Genomic DNA, 13,845 nt, shown 5'->3' on the forward strand with positions numbered 1-13,845 from the left:
CTGTCTCAGGTGAAACCTCCAAAAATCAACAGTGACTCTGAGAAAGTTGCCGTCTGTCCCCTGTTCCCGCAGCAGACAATCGGAAAAAGCAGAGGGTCCCACACAGGGAGAGGAAGCGGCACGACTTCTCCTTGTTTAAGCTTTCCGACTCGGAGATGAGGGTGAAGATCTCACCGCAGCTTCTGCTGGCCACGCACCGCTTCATGGCCACAGGTATGATGACCCTGCCCTCCTGCATCTCCACCCCAGGCAGGCAGCTCTGGAGGGTGGAACCCAGGCACCAGTCATCCTTAATACCTTGTAACGTGAGTCCAGTGCAGGGACTGAGAACCACTGTTCCGCAAGAGGAGGTTATCCTTGGGCAGGGCACCCTACATTTGCTTGGGCAACAGGACCCTACATTTGCTGTTTTCAGCCTCCGGTCTTCTCAGGGTAAGTGAGTATGATGCAGTTCTGCTTTTCTCTCTTCTACTTGAGAAAAGAGCTGAGGAATCCACTGCTGCACTTTCCCTTCCTCTACCTGCTTCATGGTTGGGGGTTGGTGGTCCAGAGGGTTCATCTGGGAGGGACAAGGCGATGTCCTATGTAGCCACAAAGGCGCTGGGGCCCGGACCCCCCAGGAGCCATGTAGGCCTATGAGTTCTTCAAATACAGACGTGAATTGTGAATCCCAGAATCTTTAGAGGAAAAAGAGAGAGGATCCAAAGATAAACTTCTCCTTCTTGTAAAGAAGGTAAAATTGTCTTTGAACTATCTAATCTTCTCACTCATGCCTAATTAATGTGCTGACCTACAACGATCACACACATTAGTAAGTTCACTATTTAATTAATCCGGCATGTATTTATTGAGTGTATAATGAATGCTAGTACTGTTCCAGATGCTAAAAGGTAGAAAATTTTAAATTGGAGCTTCTTTAGGGTTTTCAACATGTAATATAGTTCTGACTTTATAGTTCTAATATATTCTCTCAATGTTGACTACAGATGTCAACTGGGTATCTGATTTCCTAGAACAAAGCAGATGTATCTGTAAATATAATGATATGCCATAATATAATACTATGTGAAGTTGCTCAGTCGTGTCCAACTCTTTGCGACCCCATGGACTGCAGCCTACCAGGCTCCTCTCTCCATGGGATTTTCCAGGCAAGAGTACTGGAGTGGGTTGCCATTTCCTTCTCCAGGGGATCTTCCCAACCCAGGGATTGAACCCGGGTCTCCTGCATTGCAGGCAGACACTTTACCATCTGAGCCACCAGGGAAGCGGCTAATATTACTATAGTATAACATAATATAAATAATAATATAATATAATAATAATAAATAATATTAATATGTAAATATGATTCAATGATGCTTCTTATTGAGAACTTTCCACTTAAATAATTAAGTGTTCCTGTAAACTTGAAATTTCATTTCACTCAACAGATATACATCATACAAATAAGTCAGATTAAATTCTCCGTATTTCATTTGATCATAGCATTAAAGCCTTTTAGCCATGTTCACATGGCTTACTTATCCATGTTCAACTCCAGTTGCTTTTTAAACCACTTTATTGCAGTATAGTTGACATACAAAAAATGGTACCTATTTAATGTAAACAACTTGATGAGCTTGGAAATACACATACGTTCATAAAACCATCATCATAACCTGTGCCATAAACATATCCATCACTTCCAAAAGTTTCCTCCCATCTTCTATATGTGTTATTACTATCTGTGTGTGTGTGTGTGTGTGTGTGTGTGTGTGTGTTAACATAAGATCTTAGCAAAATTTTAAGTATCAGTTCAGTTCAGTTCAGTCGCTCAGTCATGTCCGACTCTTTGCGACCCCACGGACTGCAACACGCCAGGCCTCCCTATCCATCACCAACTCCCAGAGTTTACTCAAACTCATGTGCATGGAGTAGGTGATGCCATCCAACCATCTCACCCTCTGTCATCCCCTTCTCCTCCCACCTTCAATCTTTCCCAGCATCAGGGTCTTTTCCGAGGAGTCAGTTCTTGGCATCAGGTGGCCGAAGTATTGGAGTTTCAGCTTCAGCATCAGTCGTTCCAATGAATATTCAGGACTGATTTCCTTTAGGTTGGACTAGTTGGATCTCCTTGCTGTCCAAGGGACTCTCTAGAGTCTTCAGTATAGTATTGTTCTTGGGCTCTATATGCTGTGCAGTAGATCTCTAGGATTTATTACTCTATACCCTCTGACTAATATCCCCATTACCTCCTTCTCCCAGTCCATTCTACTCTCTGTTTCTATGAATTTGACTATTTTAGATTGATCATATAAATGGTATCATGGAGTATTTGTCCCTCTGTGCCTGGCTTATGTCACCTAGCATAACATCCTTCAGGTTCATCTGTGCTATCACAAATGGCAGGATTTTCTTCTTTTTTAAGTCTATGTGCAGCTTTAAAGAAAATCAAGGAGAAAATTAATAACAAAATGGACACTGTCAAAACAGCAGCCTGAGATGCCAGTGCAGGGACCCATACCCCAGAGGGCCCAAAGATGCACACTGGGCTTAAGACACCCGCCCCCCCCGACCCACCCACCCAAGGGAATTGCAGGATGGAGCATGGAGCGGGAATGGCTCTGATGTGTCCACCCTGACTCCTCCCTGCTGCCAATTCCTCCTACCTTCACTCTCCCCTAGAAGTGGAGCCGTTTAAGTCTCTGTACCTCTCGGAGAAGATCCTGCTCCGGCTCTTGAAACATCCCAACGTGATTCAGGAGCTGAAGTTTGATGAGAAGAACAAGAAGGCCCCAGAACACTACCTCTATCAGCGCAACCGCCCCGTGGACTACTTTGTGCTGCTTCTGCAGGTGAGTGGGAAAGCCCTGGACCCTCCAAAGGCAAGATAGGACTTCTCCAGGCTGAAGAGGAATGCCCATGCCTCCTCCAAGCCAAGTTCCAAGGCTGCCTTGGGAGCAAGGCCAGCTGGGGCGGGCGTTTGTCCATGACTCACAGAAGGAGACAGGTGTGACTGGCTCGCATCCTAGAGTGATGGGATCTAGATGGCATTTAGTCTGATGTCAGCAATGTTTGTGGTTGGGGATGCAGTGGGTAACTCCCAACCAAGGGGGTTCTGCTGCTGAACTTCCTAAACTGGTGTCCTACAAAATCCCTATCACCTCTTGTCTCTGCTTGGCCATGCCCAGGAACGTAACTGTGCACTGCCTCCCAAATTTCACGCACTCCTTGTTTTAAGCTCTTCTCTCTGTCTTGCTAAAATCTCACCATCTCTGATTTCCACCCACTGGTCCTTGCTCTGCTCTCTGGAGGCACATGGAACACGTCCACTCTCTCTGCCACACATCAACCGTTGCAGTCCCTTAATCTTCTCCTTAGGGGACTATGAGGGAATAAACAAGCAAATGAGAGAGATGCAGCATCTTCCTGGTACTCACATGAATACAGTCACCCCTCCCCCTGCCCTGAGGGGGGTGTAAATAAGTGGTTCAGTTCAGTTCAGTCGCTCAGTGGAGAGGCCTGTAAATAAGTGTCAGGCATGGTTCCAGCCCCACCTTCTGGCCTGGCTCCACCATTAGCCCCGTCCCTATTCACCGTCTCTTCCCAATAGAATCTGGTGAACCCTAAATACAATGATTGTCTTAAAATCTTAACTAAATTCACACTGACTTAGAAAGGGCCTCTCTGTTACAGCCCCCCTGCCACCTGTCTGCTCGGACACGGTATATGCCTCAAACCCATCCTTCCAGATAGCCTCGTTAAAATGCTGCCTTCTCCAGAAATGGAGTCGCATTCTTCACTGTTGGAAATTGAGAAGGGTGTTTACATTGTTTATATAACACAAGGAACGCAAGTAGAGTCTTATGCCTAATATAAACGTAGCCATTTTCAAATAAATCTTGGCGGGGGTAAAATATAGGGGCAAGAGGGTAGGTTCAGAAATTGGAAAGACCTAGTTTTGAAATTCCAATGTTGGTACTAATTAACTAACCTTGACTCGGTTATGTAATTTTTATGAGCCTCAAAATTGATTCATCTTTAAAACTGGGGGTAAAAATAGTACAGACCTCGTAGGGTCTGGGGTGGATCCTTGCAGTGCATATAAACAGTTTCAGACCCCTAATAGCATACGATATGCTCAAGCTTCTCACAGAATCTGGCTTTATCTCAGCTAGAGATAATAGAGATGGCCTATTCTCAGACTATACCACTGGAGCAGTTTATGGGGTTTATGGGGTCCTGAGCTAGCTGGACGTGCCTCATGAAGGAACCATTAGAGTCTTCAAGGAAAGCTTGCATGTTCATGACTGGATACTTCTTTATGAACTAAGCAAGGACTTTACTGCCAAGGGCTCCTGAAGTTAAAGCTGCTGTTTCCAAAACATATCTGGATGGAATTCACATTCTCCTATGATAAGATTTTAGGTCCACTTATTATCCAAACAGAAGTGCTTAGGGTAGTCTTCACTAAAAGAGCTGGAAGTGCTCGTCCACACCCTTAGCACACTTCCTTCTTTCTCCAGGGTAAAGTGGAGGTGGAGGTTGGTAAGGAAGGCCTTCGCTTCGAGAACGGAGCCTTCACCTACTATGGTGTCCCAGCCATCATGACCACTGCTTGCTCAGGTATTCCAGTTTCCAAGCCATAGCTTATTGGGGAAGCAGTGGGATAGTGGAGAAAATGCGTCTGGGTTCCAAGTCATGACTCCTGTTATGGACCCCGGACAAGCCTTTTACTTTCCCAGACTTTAGAAGTGGAAGTACATGGTAGACTGTAACATTATCCAGTGTTAGGGATGGATAGTGGTAATTTTCAATATGAAAAGACACAGTTATTTTACTCTTTATACTTCCACCTGATTACCCTATTTTTGCAGGGTTGATTGGTGCTGTGGGTGGGGTGGAAGAGGGAGAATTCCTTTAAGAAGGTGTGTTTTCTGAATTGCCTCTGAAACACACTGCATCCTTCTGTCCTTAGATAACGATGTGCGGAAGGTTGGAAGTCTGGCTGGATCCTCTGTCTTTCGTATGTATCTCTCAAACCCCTCCCTCGTCCTCCCTGCCAAGGTCCTGCCTCAGCCCAGTCTGGGGACCCGGACTGACCACTCTCAGCCTGGGCTGGGACTAGCAAAAATGCTGGCAGCCTCTTTGTATGCTCTGCCAGGAACACTGCTTTCTGCCAGGTACCCGCAGGCCACGGGGGGCTTAGTTTCTGAGAGTCTAGAATGTTTTCTGCTGCTTCTCTGCTCATGTGCAAAGTGATGAATGACCAGCGAGGGAGGTTGTGAGGGGAGGCACCATTTGCTGTCACCTGCCAGGGAATGCAAGCAGGCGGTTTTGTGTGCTCTGCTGGAGGTTGAACCGTTCCTTCTGTACTGTGATAATTCACCCTCTGTCCTCTACTTGCAAACCTTAATGTGCTATTATTGTGTCTGTGGCATTTAGTAAGCAGCAACAGCAAGATCTTAGGATGTAAACCCCTGGCTGGCACGTATGTTGCTCATCTGCTTCTCTTTGCTCATTGGCCACATCTCAGCAGGTGGAGAGGGGTCTGCGGCTGGCCGTGCATGCTGATGGCAGGGGCTGGCACAGGCTGCTGGTGGTGTTCTCTGCCCCTTCTGTGCTCTACCTTCTCTCTGCTTCCTGCATCAGTTATCGTACTTGTGTTTAGAGGGCATGGCATTTGTTGTGATATAAGTGTGATCCAGAAAGCATTATTTCTCTAGATTTGTCTTTGATTCACCAGTCTGACTTTTGCATTGCTTTCAGCTCTTAGTATTTATGGTGGCCATTTTAATGCCAAATGGATGTTTTTTCTCATCATAAAAAAAAAAAAAAAATCTTCCATAGTGCTTTATATTGGGATTTATCAGAGGGTCCCAAAACTTGAACTCACAATCTTTGGCACCTGAAAAGCAGATACTGTTTTAACAGAGAAACTAAAGAAATGACTTGCTCTGAATCACCTCAATGCAATTATTTACCTCAGTGCATTCCAGGGGCCCGACTCATTCAAACAGCACAATGAAATACAGATCTTAGATCCAACGTGTTCCAGGATATCATTTCTATGTGGGAATATTGGGACAATTTACAGTGTAATTTCCCATCCTGGCCCAACAGAGGGCTTAAATGAAATTGAAATAGCTGCCCACACCCAAGGAGTGGTCCCACATATGTGGAAGGAGGGCTGTAACATAAAAACCCTGGTATGTTATAAACCGGCAAACCTCAATTAAGGTTGGTGAAGGAAGCATCAGTTGGCAGAAAAAGAAGTCAAGATATGGGAGAGGGATGGTCTATACAACCAAGTAGACCTTGGTTCTCTAAAGGAGGTCTCCACCAACCATTACATTGGTGCTTGCACAAGGTAGAGTGACTACTGAGATTCAAAGTGTTACCTAGATGTGTTGGCCTTTACATAAGACCAAAAGAAGTGGGGACTCGGGGTAAATTGCTGTGTAAAGGTCCCAAGCAATCTAATTTACATGACTTTCTTCTTTAAAAAAAATTTTTTTAAGTAGTAGGAAAATGTTATCTGGTTTCCTCCTTGCTTCCTGTCTCTAGTTCTTTCAATCAAAATCCATTTTATCATTGAGACAGAATAAACCTGCAATAGTAATCTCTCCTTCAAAACTGGTTAACTAAAAAGAAATATTAACCTCTCTTTCCCTCCCCACTTCTGAGCATCTTTATTTATCCATCTTCAGGAGGAAAAAGAAATCAAATTAGCTTGTAGTGATATAGAGACATTTTCCATTCTCCCCCATGAGCCCTCCACACCTAATAGAGTGAGGTGTGGATAACTGCAAAGACCACTACCACTACCCCCTGCCCCTGCTTATTCCAGGTCCACCTCTCAGCCCAGGTCCAGCCACCCAGCATCTTTCACTGTCCAAGAACCTTACTTGTAGGTCAAGGAAGAGCTTAAGGCTGAACCACAAGGTGGTGGACCCTTGTAGGGTCTCAGCCTACCTAACTAGCCCTGTCCCTGATGTCAGTCTAGAGCTTTGTCAGCCTTGAGGGTGATAAATGAGATGTTGAGTTTGCCAGAACACTGGCCCTGTGACCGATGTCTCAAAGTTGAGACTGAGGTTGTAAGTCAGTCTGAGGTTATAAGTCTGTCCTCTGCTTTTCCTGTGCTAGGTGAAGGAAACACAGTCAGCACTGTCTCCTTTGTCTTGGTTCTGATTGCCAGGGAACCCAGGAGGACCACAGTGAGCCTGGTAATCTGGAGGAATGGGGCCTGAGCTCAGCGTGACCAGAACAGATGCCCACAGGGGTGTGGAAGTGGGAGAGAACAAGTCTCCTATTTGCTTGACTGAGATATATTTAATTTGTGGCCTGGAAGCACTAGGTTTCTTCTCAAGACAATGGGGTTTCTTATTCCAGTGTGTCTTGCAACACTAGGGGCTCGTTTAAATATTCTTTGACAAAGAATATGATTATTTGACAAAGTAAATGATTATCAGGTAGGATAAGGCTCTCCCCTCTCCCCTTTACACTATTGGGTAATTTCAGGCAAGTCATCGGGTACAGCAACTAAGACTGCCAAAGCCACCTATTTCAGTGTGCTGTCCCCTGCAGACTGACTTCATTTAGCTTCTTGGAAGGGACTCTGGGAATGATCAGAAAAGAGGGATAAAGACAGATTCCCTCCCGGAAATACTGCTCAATCAGGGTCAAGGTTGGGGAAGGACTGGAATATTACTACACACTCCTCTTCACCCAGGCCCCAAGTGATAGCCAGCACCATTTCAGACTCTGGGGAAAGAGAGAGAAGGAAAAGGGGATAGGAAGAGAGGTGCTTTGGAGCACTTGTACTTGCTAAGAAGTGACTATGATTTAGTTTATCAAGTTGATTCACATTAAGATTGCTAGATACTGCCCCTCCTGTGTCCCGAGGCTCTAGCTGTCCCCAGCACTGTGCCCATTGAGGGAACTCCTAGGAGTCCGAGGCAGAAGATGGCCTCCTCTTCCTCAAGGATGCCCCTAGCAGGAGCTTGCAATTTGCTTTCAGCCCTGCTGCAGGTAAGAAGCCCTAAGGCAGTCGGAAGGGCCTGGGGGAATGCAGTGCTGGGCTCCCAACACATGTGCTGGCTCAAAAAGGCGCCTCAGACGGAACACTGCCCACGCCTACTCCCTGCTGGGGCACTGCCTGTTCTTGTCACTGGTGGGTCTCATCCCCTCTGAGATTATTGTGCATCTTTTTGGAAGACCTTCAGCAAAATCTATTTAGTTTCTTCTTTCTGGAGAGTGACTTTGTGAGAAGATGTGATTTCCATGTTTCCAGAGGCAAGACTCCCTTTGGCAGAGAAATGGGATATTGTGAAGATCCAGGAGCAGACTGTCTCACCCACTTTGCTCTTTGTCTCTCTCCTTTTGTGTTTATCTTCCCCTTCGCAACTCACAAATCCTTGACTCTTTAGTGCCCGTCTCTGTGTCTCGTACCTTCGCCTTCAGCAGAGGGGACTCTCTGGCAGGCTCCCCAGGTAAACATGCATGGGGTCTCGGTCTCCACAGATCCATGGGGTCTCCATAAATTCATGGGGTTTACAAGAGGCCTTTGGTCTCTGTCACTGTCCCACATGAAAACTAGCCTCTCCCAACAGACACACCCAGGACGAAGGCATAGCACGATGCACTTCTAATACTCACTGGTACTCACTGCCCAAGCATTGCTGGTGCGGTGGTGTCACTTTTGAACTGAGCCCCCAGGGGTATGTCTGTGTGCATCCATGTAAGAAATGGGGAGGGCTAGGGGGGAATGGTTTGAGTTTTTCCTTATCTTTTGTCTGACTGCAGAAAGGAGGGATAAGAGGTGCAGCAGGTGAAAAATGGGAGAAAACAATGAAAGGCTATGCTTTATTTCCATTTTTCCTCTGTCTTTTCTTCTGTGTAGTCTCTGACCTCAGTTAACCACTAACCCCACCTCATCTTCCTAGAAATGTTGCAGTGTAGTGACCATAATCTCACTGGCTGTGCTCACACAAAGGATGCTATATTAAAAACTTCAGAACAACTTTTCATTAGGTTTAACCTCTCCTGTTAATGAAAAGTTACCAATTTCTTTTTAATCAGGTAAAGCAGCTCCATACTATAACTCAAAGATGGAGTAGAATGTAATAAATCTGAACAATTGGCTAAGAGCTTGTTTTTTCTTTTTTTCATCCCTAGAAGTTGATTTCTTAGTTTCATGGAGCAAACAATGACCAAACTAAGGATTGATTTAAGTTACCCTGAAGTTAAAGCACAATCCAATTTCCCACACCCTCTACATGTGTCTTCCTTATTCCAATGCTATGGTAGTGATTCTGAGGCCCCACCATAGCCTCATCATCAAGAAATCAGTTGTATTTCACTGTATATATAGTAGATTCTCAACATTCAAATAGGCTGAGACCTCAAACCCCCACATTTGCAACTTCAGAACTATTTATGTTGACTTCTACTTTCTCACAAGTCAGAGTTTTCCATCAAAAACCATCTGGTTCCCATGTTTATCTGTATAAGACAAATTAACCACCTTCTCCAATTTCATCAGTTTTCTCTCTTACTTCATGGTGATTTTCCACCAAGAAATAAATTTTTTTTTCTCACTTTGTGGGAGCTCATGCCTTTATGATGACTACAGGAGAGTGGCCCATCGGAGATGCCAATCTGTTGCCCTTACCAGCTGAGTGGTCACTCCCACATGCCAGCAAAATTAGAAACAACCACATCATGGACCTTCAAGATCCTTCCCACGTGGGGAGTCTTGGTGAATGAATAATGTGCTCTTTAGTTTCAGCAGAAAGGGAAGATGCACATTTTTAAAAGATTTTCAACTAAAAAGATCAAAGCGTTGAAAAAGAAGAATGAAAGCATGAGAGCAGGGACATACTTTTTAAAAATTAACCCTCAGCTCATCAGACAACCTAGTTAATGATAACTTCCTACTTAACAGAAGGTTAGTTCTAGTTCATCAGTATAATCCTATAATTTAGTATTTCCAGTCATTCTTGCTTCTGTTCCGTATCAGCAGAAGAAGCAGCCCCAGTCATTGGATTTACAGAAAGCAGTTCTGGGCACATTCTGGCCCCATACTTGATTTATTACCCAGATACATTAATTTACACATGTTATGTCTTACTCCCATTTTTTTTTTTTTTTTTGGTCACACCACATGGCAGGCGGGATCTTAGTTCCCCCACCAGGGATTGAACTCATGCCCCCTGCACAGAGTCCTAACCTTTGGACCTCCAGGGGAGTCCCTGGAAATTAAGAGGGCTTTTAAGTTCTAAAAAAAAAAGCCTGGTTATTTTTTAAATCCCCACAACCACCTTAGGAGATGGGCAGAAATTATTTGGGAACAATAGGTAAGGAAACAGCTTTAAGAAATTAAGCCGTTGGGTCAGTGTCAGAGGTGTAATTAGGATGTAGAGGGCTGAGTACCAGAATCCAACTCCCTTAAGCCCTGTTCTATTGCCTGGGACCTCACTGCATTTCTGAATGCAGGCTTGTTGTGCCCTCTAGAGGGCTGTGACTTGTTTGCATTTTGAAAGCAGCTGTGCTAATGAACTATGGTACTCACTTGGATTGAGGCCGGCGGTCCCTACTCCAAATATTGCCACCATTACGCAAAGGCAGTTTCCTTCTAGTTGAGACTTAGTGTGAAATAAGGAGAGCAGAGTGTGTGTGGATTACCTCCAGAGTGTGCTGTGATTGGCCAGATTTGCAGGTGTTTTCATTTAAAAATAAAACCACTGAGAGTACACAGCCCCACTACAGTTATCATTCTCTCTCCCTGGATTCATTCCTTTTTTCTTCTCCTGATGGTAGAGATGATTTCAAGTTCCCCATGACAGTCCTTCTGAATCCATGAAAGAACAAAAGCAAGAGAGAGGCCGCGAGCAAGGGTCCTTTTTCCATGCCCAGTTGCATTTGTAATGTACTTTGAGATCAGTGAGGATAGTTGTTTCCCCAGAATATAAAGGAAGTACCTAAAAATAATCTTTTTACTTTGTGAAATGTGGTAAGTGGAAATATTCCTTTGGGTCGGCTCTTGCATACTAAACATTTGGGAACCATTAAAGCTCCATGTAACGTGAGCGAGTTCATCTGGGCTCCTAACTTGGGCTGATTTGCAGAGTTCACATTGTAGCTTTGACAGAGAGCTTTTGGCATTTGGTTGTCTGATGTTGAATAGTACCCCAGGATGATGAATTTTAATAATCCTAGTTTGTACTCTTATAAGCCTATGTAATTAAATTCCCCCATCCAGTAAGAAAACACAGATGGCCTGTGGCATAGTGACAATGACCAAATTGGGCTGTCCCTCAGTGAGACTCGGAAAGATGTAAGCAGGCAGCTGCTGAACCCTACCTCTTTTCACATCCCCAGACTGAAAAGGAGAATGAGGTGTTCTTCTGTGCATGGCTCCTGTTCTTGGGATAGAGTTGCGAAAGCTCTGGGCACAGGTGTCATAAGTAAAGCAAGAGTCCCAGAGTTGTGTCTAGGTTTTCAGGGCCCCTGTGTATCCGTGCAGAATGAGGGGAGATTCCATCCAGCCCTGACTGCACTTTAAAAACCTCTTCCACCTTTCTTTCACCCCAACCCGATTTTACCCCAATGTCTTCTCCACCCAACCTCAGGAACTCCAACTTGCCATCCAGGACAGATGTACCTTACAGGCTAACCACTTGAAGTCTGCAGGAATGAGCTTGCCACACTTCTCCACCCAAATTGACAGCATGATGTAAGAGCAAGATGGGCGCAGGAGATGTCAACAGCTTGGCCTGCGCCCTGCTGAGGGATCCTGTGGTCAGTTTCATGCATCACTAGCCCAGTCTGTCGCCTCTTAGACCTCTTTGCTCTGTGCTTAGAATTTTTCTTCTCTCTTCACTCCCCCAAGCTGTGCCTCTGTGCTCTTAGAAAATGCCAAGGGGAATTATACAACTTGAACTAGTTTGCCATGCTGCTGGGACACTCGTCTGTTACTGATTTCTTTTCTCTTTTTTTTTATTAAAAGCATTTCCATTTCCCTTGCTCAAAAACTTCTGAGTGTATGTGCACAATTACCAAAATGCCGAGTCATCAGCATCCTACCTATTGAGGAATGTCAGGCTCTGGGACACAAAATCATTGATCTTGCACAACAGTCAGATGGGCTGGGACTTTCTTTGTCATGAAATGAAGATTCCCTTTTCATTTTAAAGATGGCTTTTATAGACCCAACCTTTGTAAGACAGTTGTATCTTTTGGTGTTGGGAATCCTTTGGGATATTATGAATAAATCTTCAATAGCATTGTCTTTACTTAAAAAAAAAAAAAGAAAGAAAGAAACATGTTTTTCCTCCCAGCACAACAGTGCTGTTGCTCGTGTGGGCCCTATGAGTGACAGCAAGGTGACATGCCTGCGCTGGGTGCCGGTGAAGATGAGAGCTTTGGGAAGAACAGGGGTGAAACTGTTTCCTCTGTTTTCAGCAGCAAGTGGCAGAAGTTAATTCTGTTCATTTCAGTCATTCAGTCATGTCCAACTCTTTGCAACCCCTTGGACTGCAGCACGCCAGGCTTCCCTGTCCATCACCAACTCCTGGAGCTTGCTCAAACTCATGTCCATCAAGTCAGTGATGCCATCCAACCATCTCATCCTCTGTTGTCCCCTTCTCCTCCTGCCTTCAATCTTTCTCAGCATCAGGATCTTTTCCAGTGAGTCAGTTCTTGGCATCAGGTGGCCAAAGTATTGACGTTTCAGCTTCAGCATCAGTCCTGCCAATGAATATTCAGGACTGATTTCCTTTAGGATGGACTGGTTTGATCTTGCAGTCCACGGGACTCTCAAAAGTCTTCTCCAACACCACAGTTCAAAAGCATTAGTTTTTCACTGCTCAGCCTTCTTTATGGTCCAACTCTCACATCCATACATGACTACTGGAAAAACCATAGCTTTGACTAGACGGACCTTTGTCAGCAAAGTAATGTCTCTGCTCTTTAGTACGCTGTCTAGGTTTGTCATAGCTTGTAAGTAAGCGGAAGTTGATTAGTAAGCACAATATATTTCCTTATCAGCCTTGCTGAAGCTGTCTTGAATGATGACATAAGGGATGAGAATATAGAACAGAGGTGTGGGGTTGTGGGGCACAGGTCCCACCAGGCAAAGTGGAGGATTATCAATGAGCAGTGGTTATTTCTCAGGGTAACTGAAGCCACAACCCCTGCTCACAGCCACGCTCTTTGTTCCAAACTGAGTTGAAGACAAAACCTACCAGATCAAGGTGTGGTTTTCCAGACTCTTCTCGAACCAAGGAAGCCACACTCCTGCAGGACTGCCTGCCCCCTTTTCCATGACAGCCAGACCTGAGGAAGAACTACCAACTGACTCAGTCAGCCACCATCTCAGAACAGCCATAGTGGGTCAAGCCAGACCTTGTCCATTTATTTCAAGGGACCAGGGCCAAATGTGAAATGGGTCATTTTCTGCCCAATACTGCTGCTCTGTAGTCACATTGGTGCTTTATTCTGTTCTCCACATCACCATCACTGTTCCTCTCGTCCCCTGGTCACTCTGGTGTCACGCAGCTGGTAAGCAGGACTCCAGGACTCCTGGTTTCACACACTCTTATTAAATAGACAGACAAACAGAAAGTTCTGATGTTTCCTGAGGCCTCTTCCTCAAGTTATGGTGCCTTGGCAGTGCATTTCTGGGCAGTCCTTCTGCCCACCCCTCACTTCAAGAAATCAGTCTACCGGGAATGACTTAGGTTGCTGGAAAAGGCTTTCTGATTCCAGAGTGACTAAAAGCTCTGAAACCTTTTTAAAAACAAAATTTAGATTCTAAATTAAAACTCCTTCAGGGACTGTTAGGTGCTGACTTGTTCATTCCAT

At 44.9% G+C, this 13,845-nt stretch overlaps 1 protein-coding gene across 1 annotated transcript in view; it reads left to right on the top strand.

The window, feature by feature from the left end:
* The window catches only part of CNNM1 (cyclin and CBS domain divalent metal cation transport mediator 1), a 63,844-nt gene that overhangs the window by 32,176 nt on the left and 17,823 nt on the right, over nucleotides 1-13,845 (top strand). The window contains exons 3-6 of the mRNA XM_061163125.1: nucleotides 73-213; nucleotides 2,665-2,834; nucleotides 4,506-4,605; nucleotides 4,958-5,005. Of these exons, the coding sequence (XP_061019108.1) occupies nucleotides 73-213; nucleotides 2,665-2,834; nucleotides 4,506-4,605; nucleotides 4,958-5,005 (459 nt within the window). The remainder of the gene's footprint in view (nucleotides 1-72; nucleotides 214-2,664; nucleotides 2,835-4,505; nucleotides 4,606-4,957; nucleotides 5,006-13,845) is intronic.

This window comes from Dama dama, chromosome 15, assembly GCF_033118175.1.
Source record: "Dama dama isolate Ldn47 chromosome 15, ASM3311817v1, whole genome shotgun sequence".
Taxonomy (NCBI): Eukaryota; Metazoa; Chordata; class Mammalia; order Artiodactyla; family Cervidae; genus Dama; species Dama dama.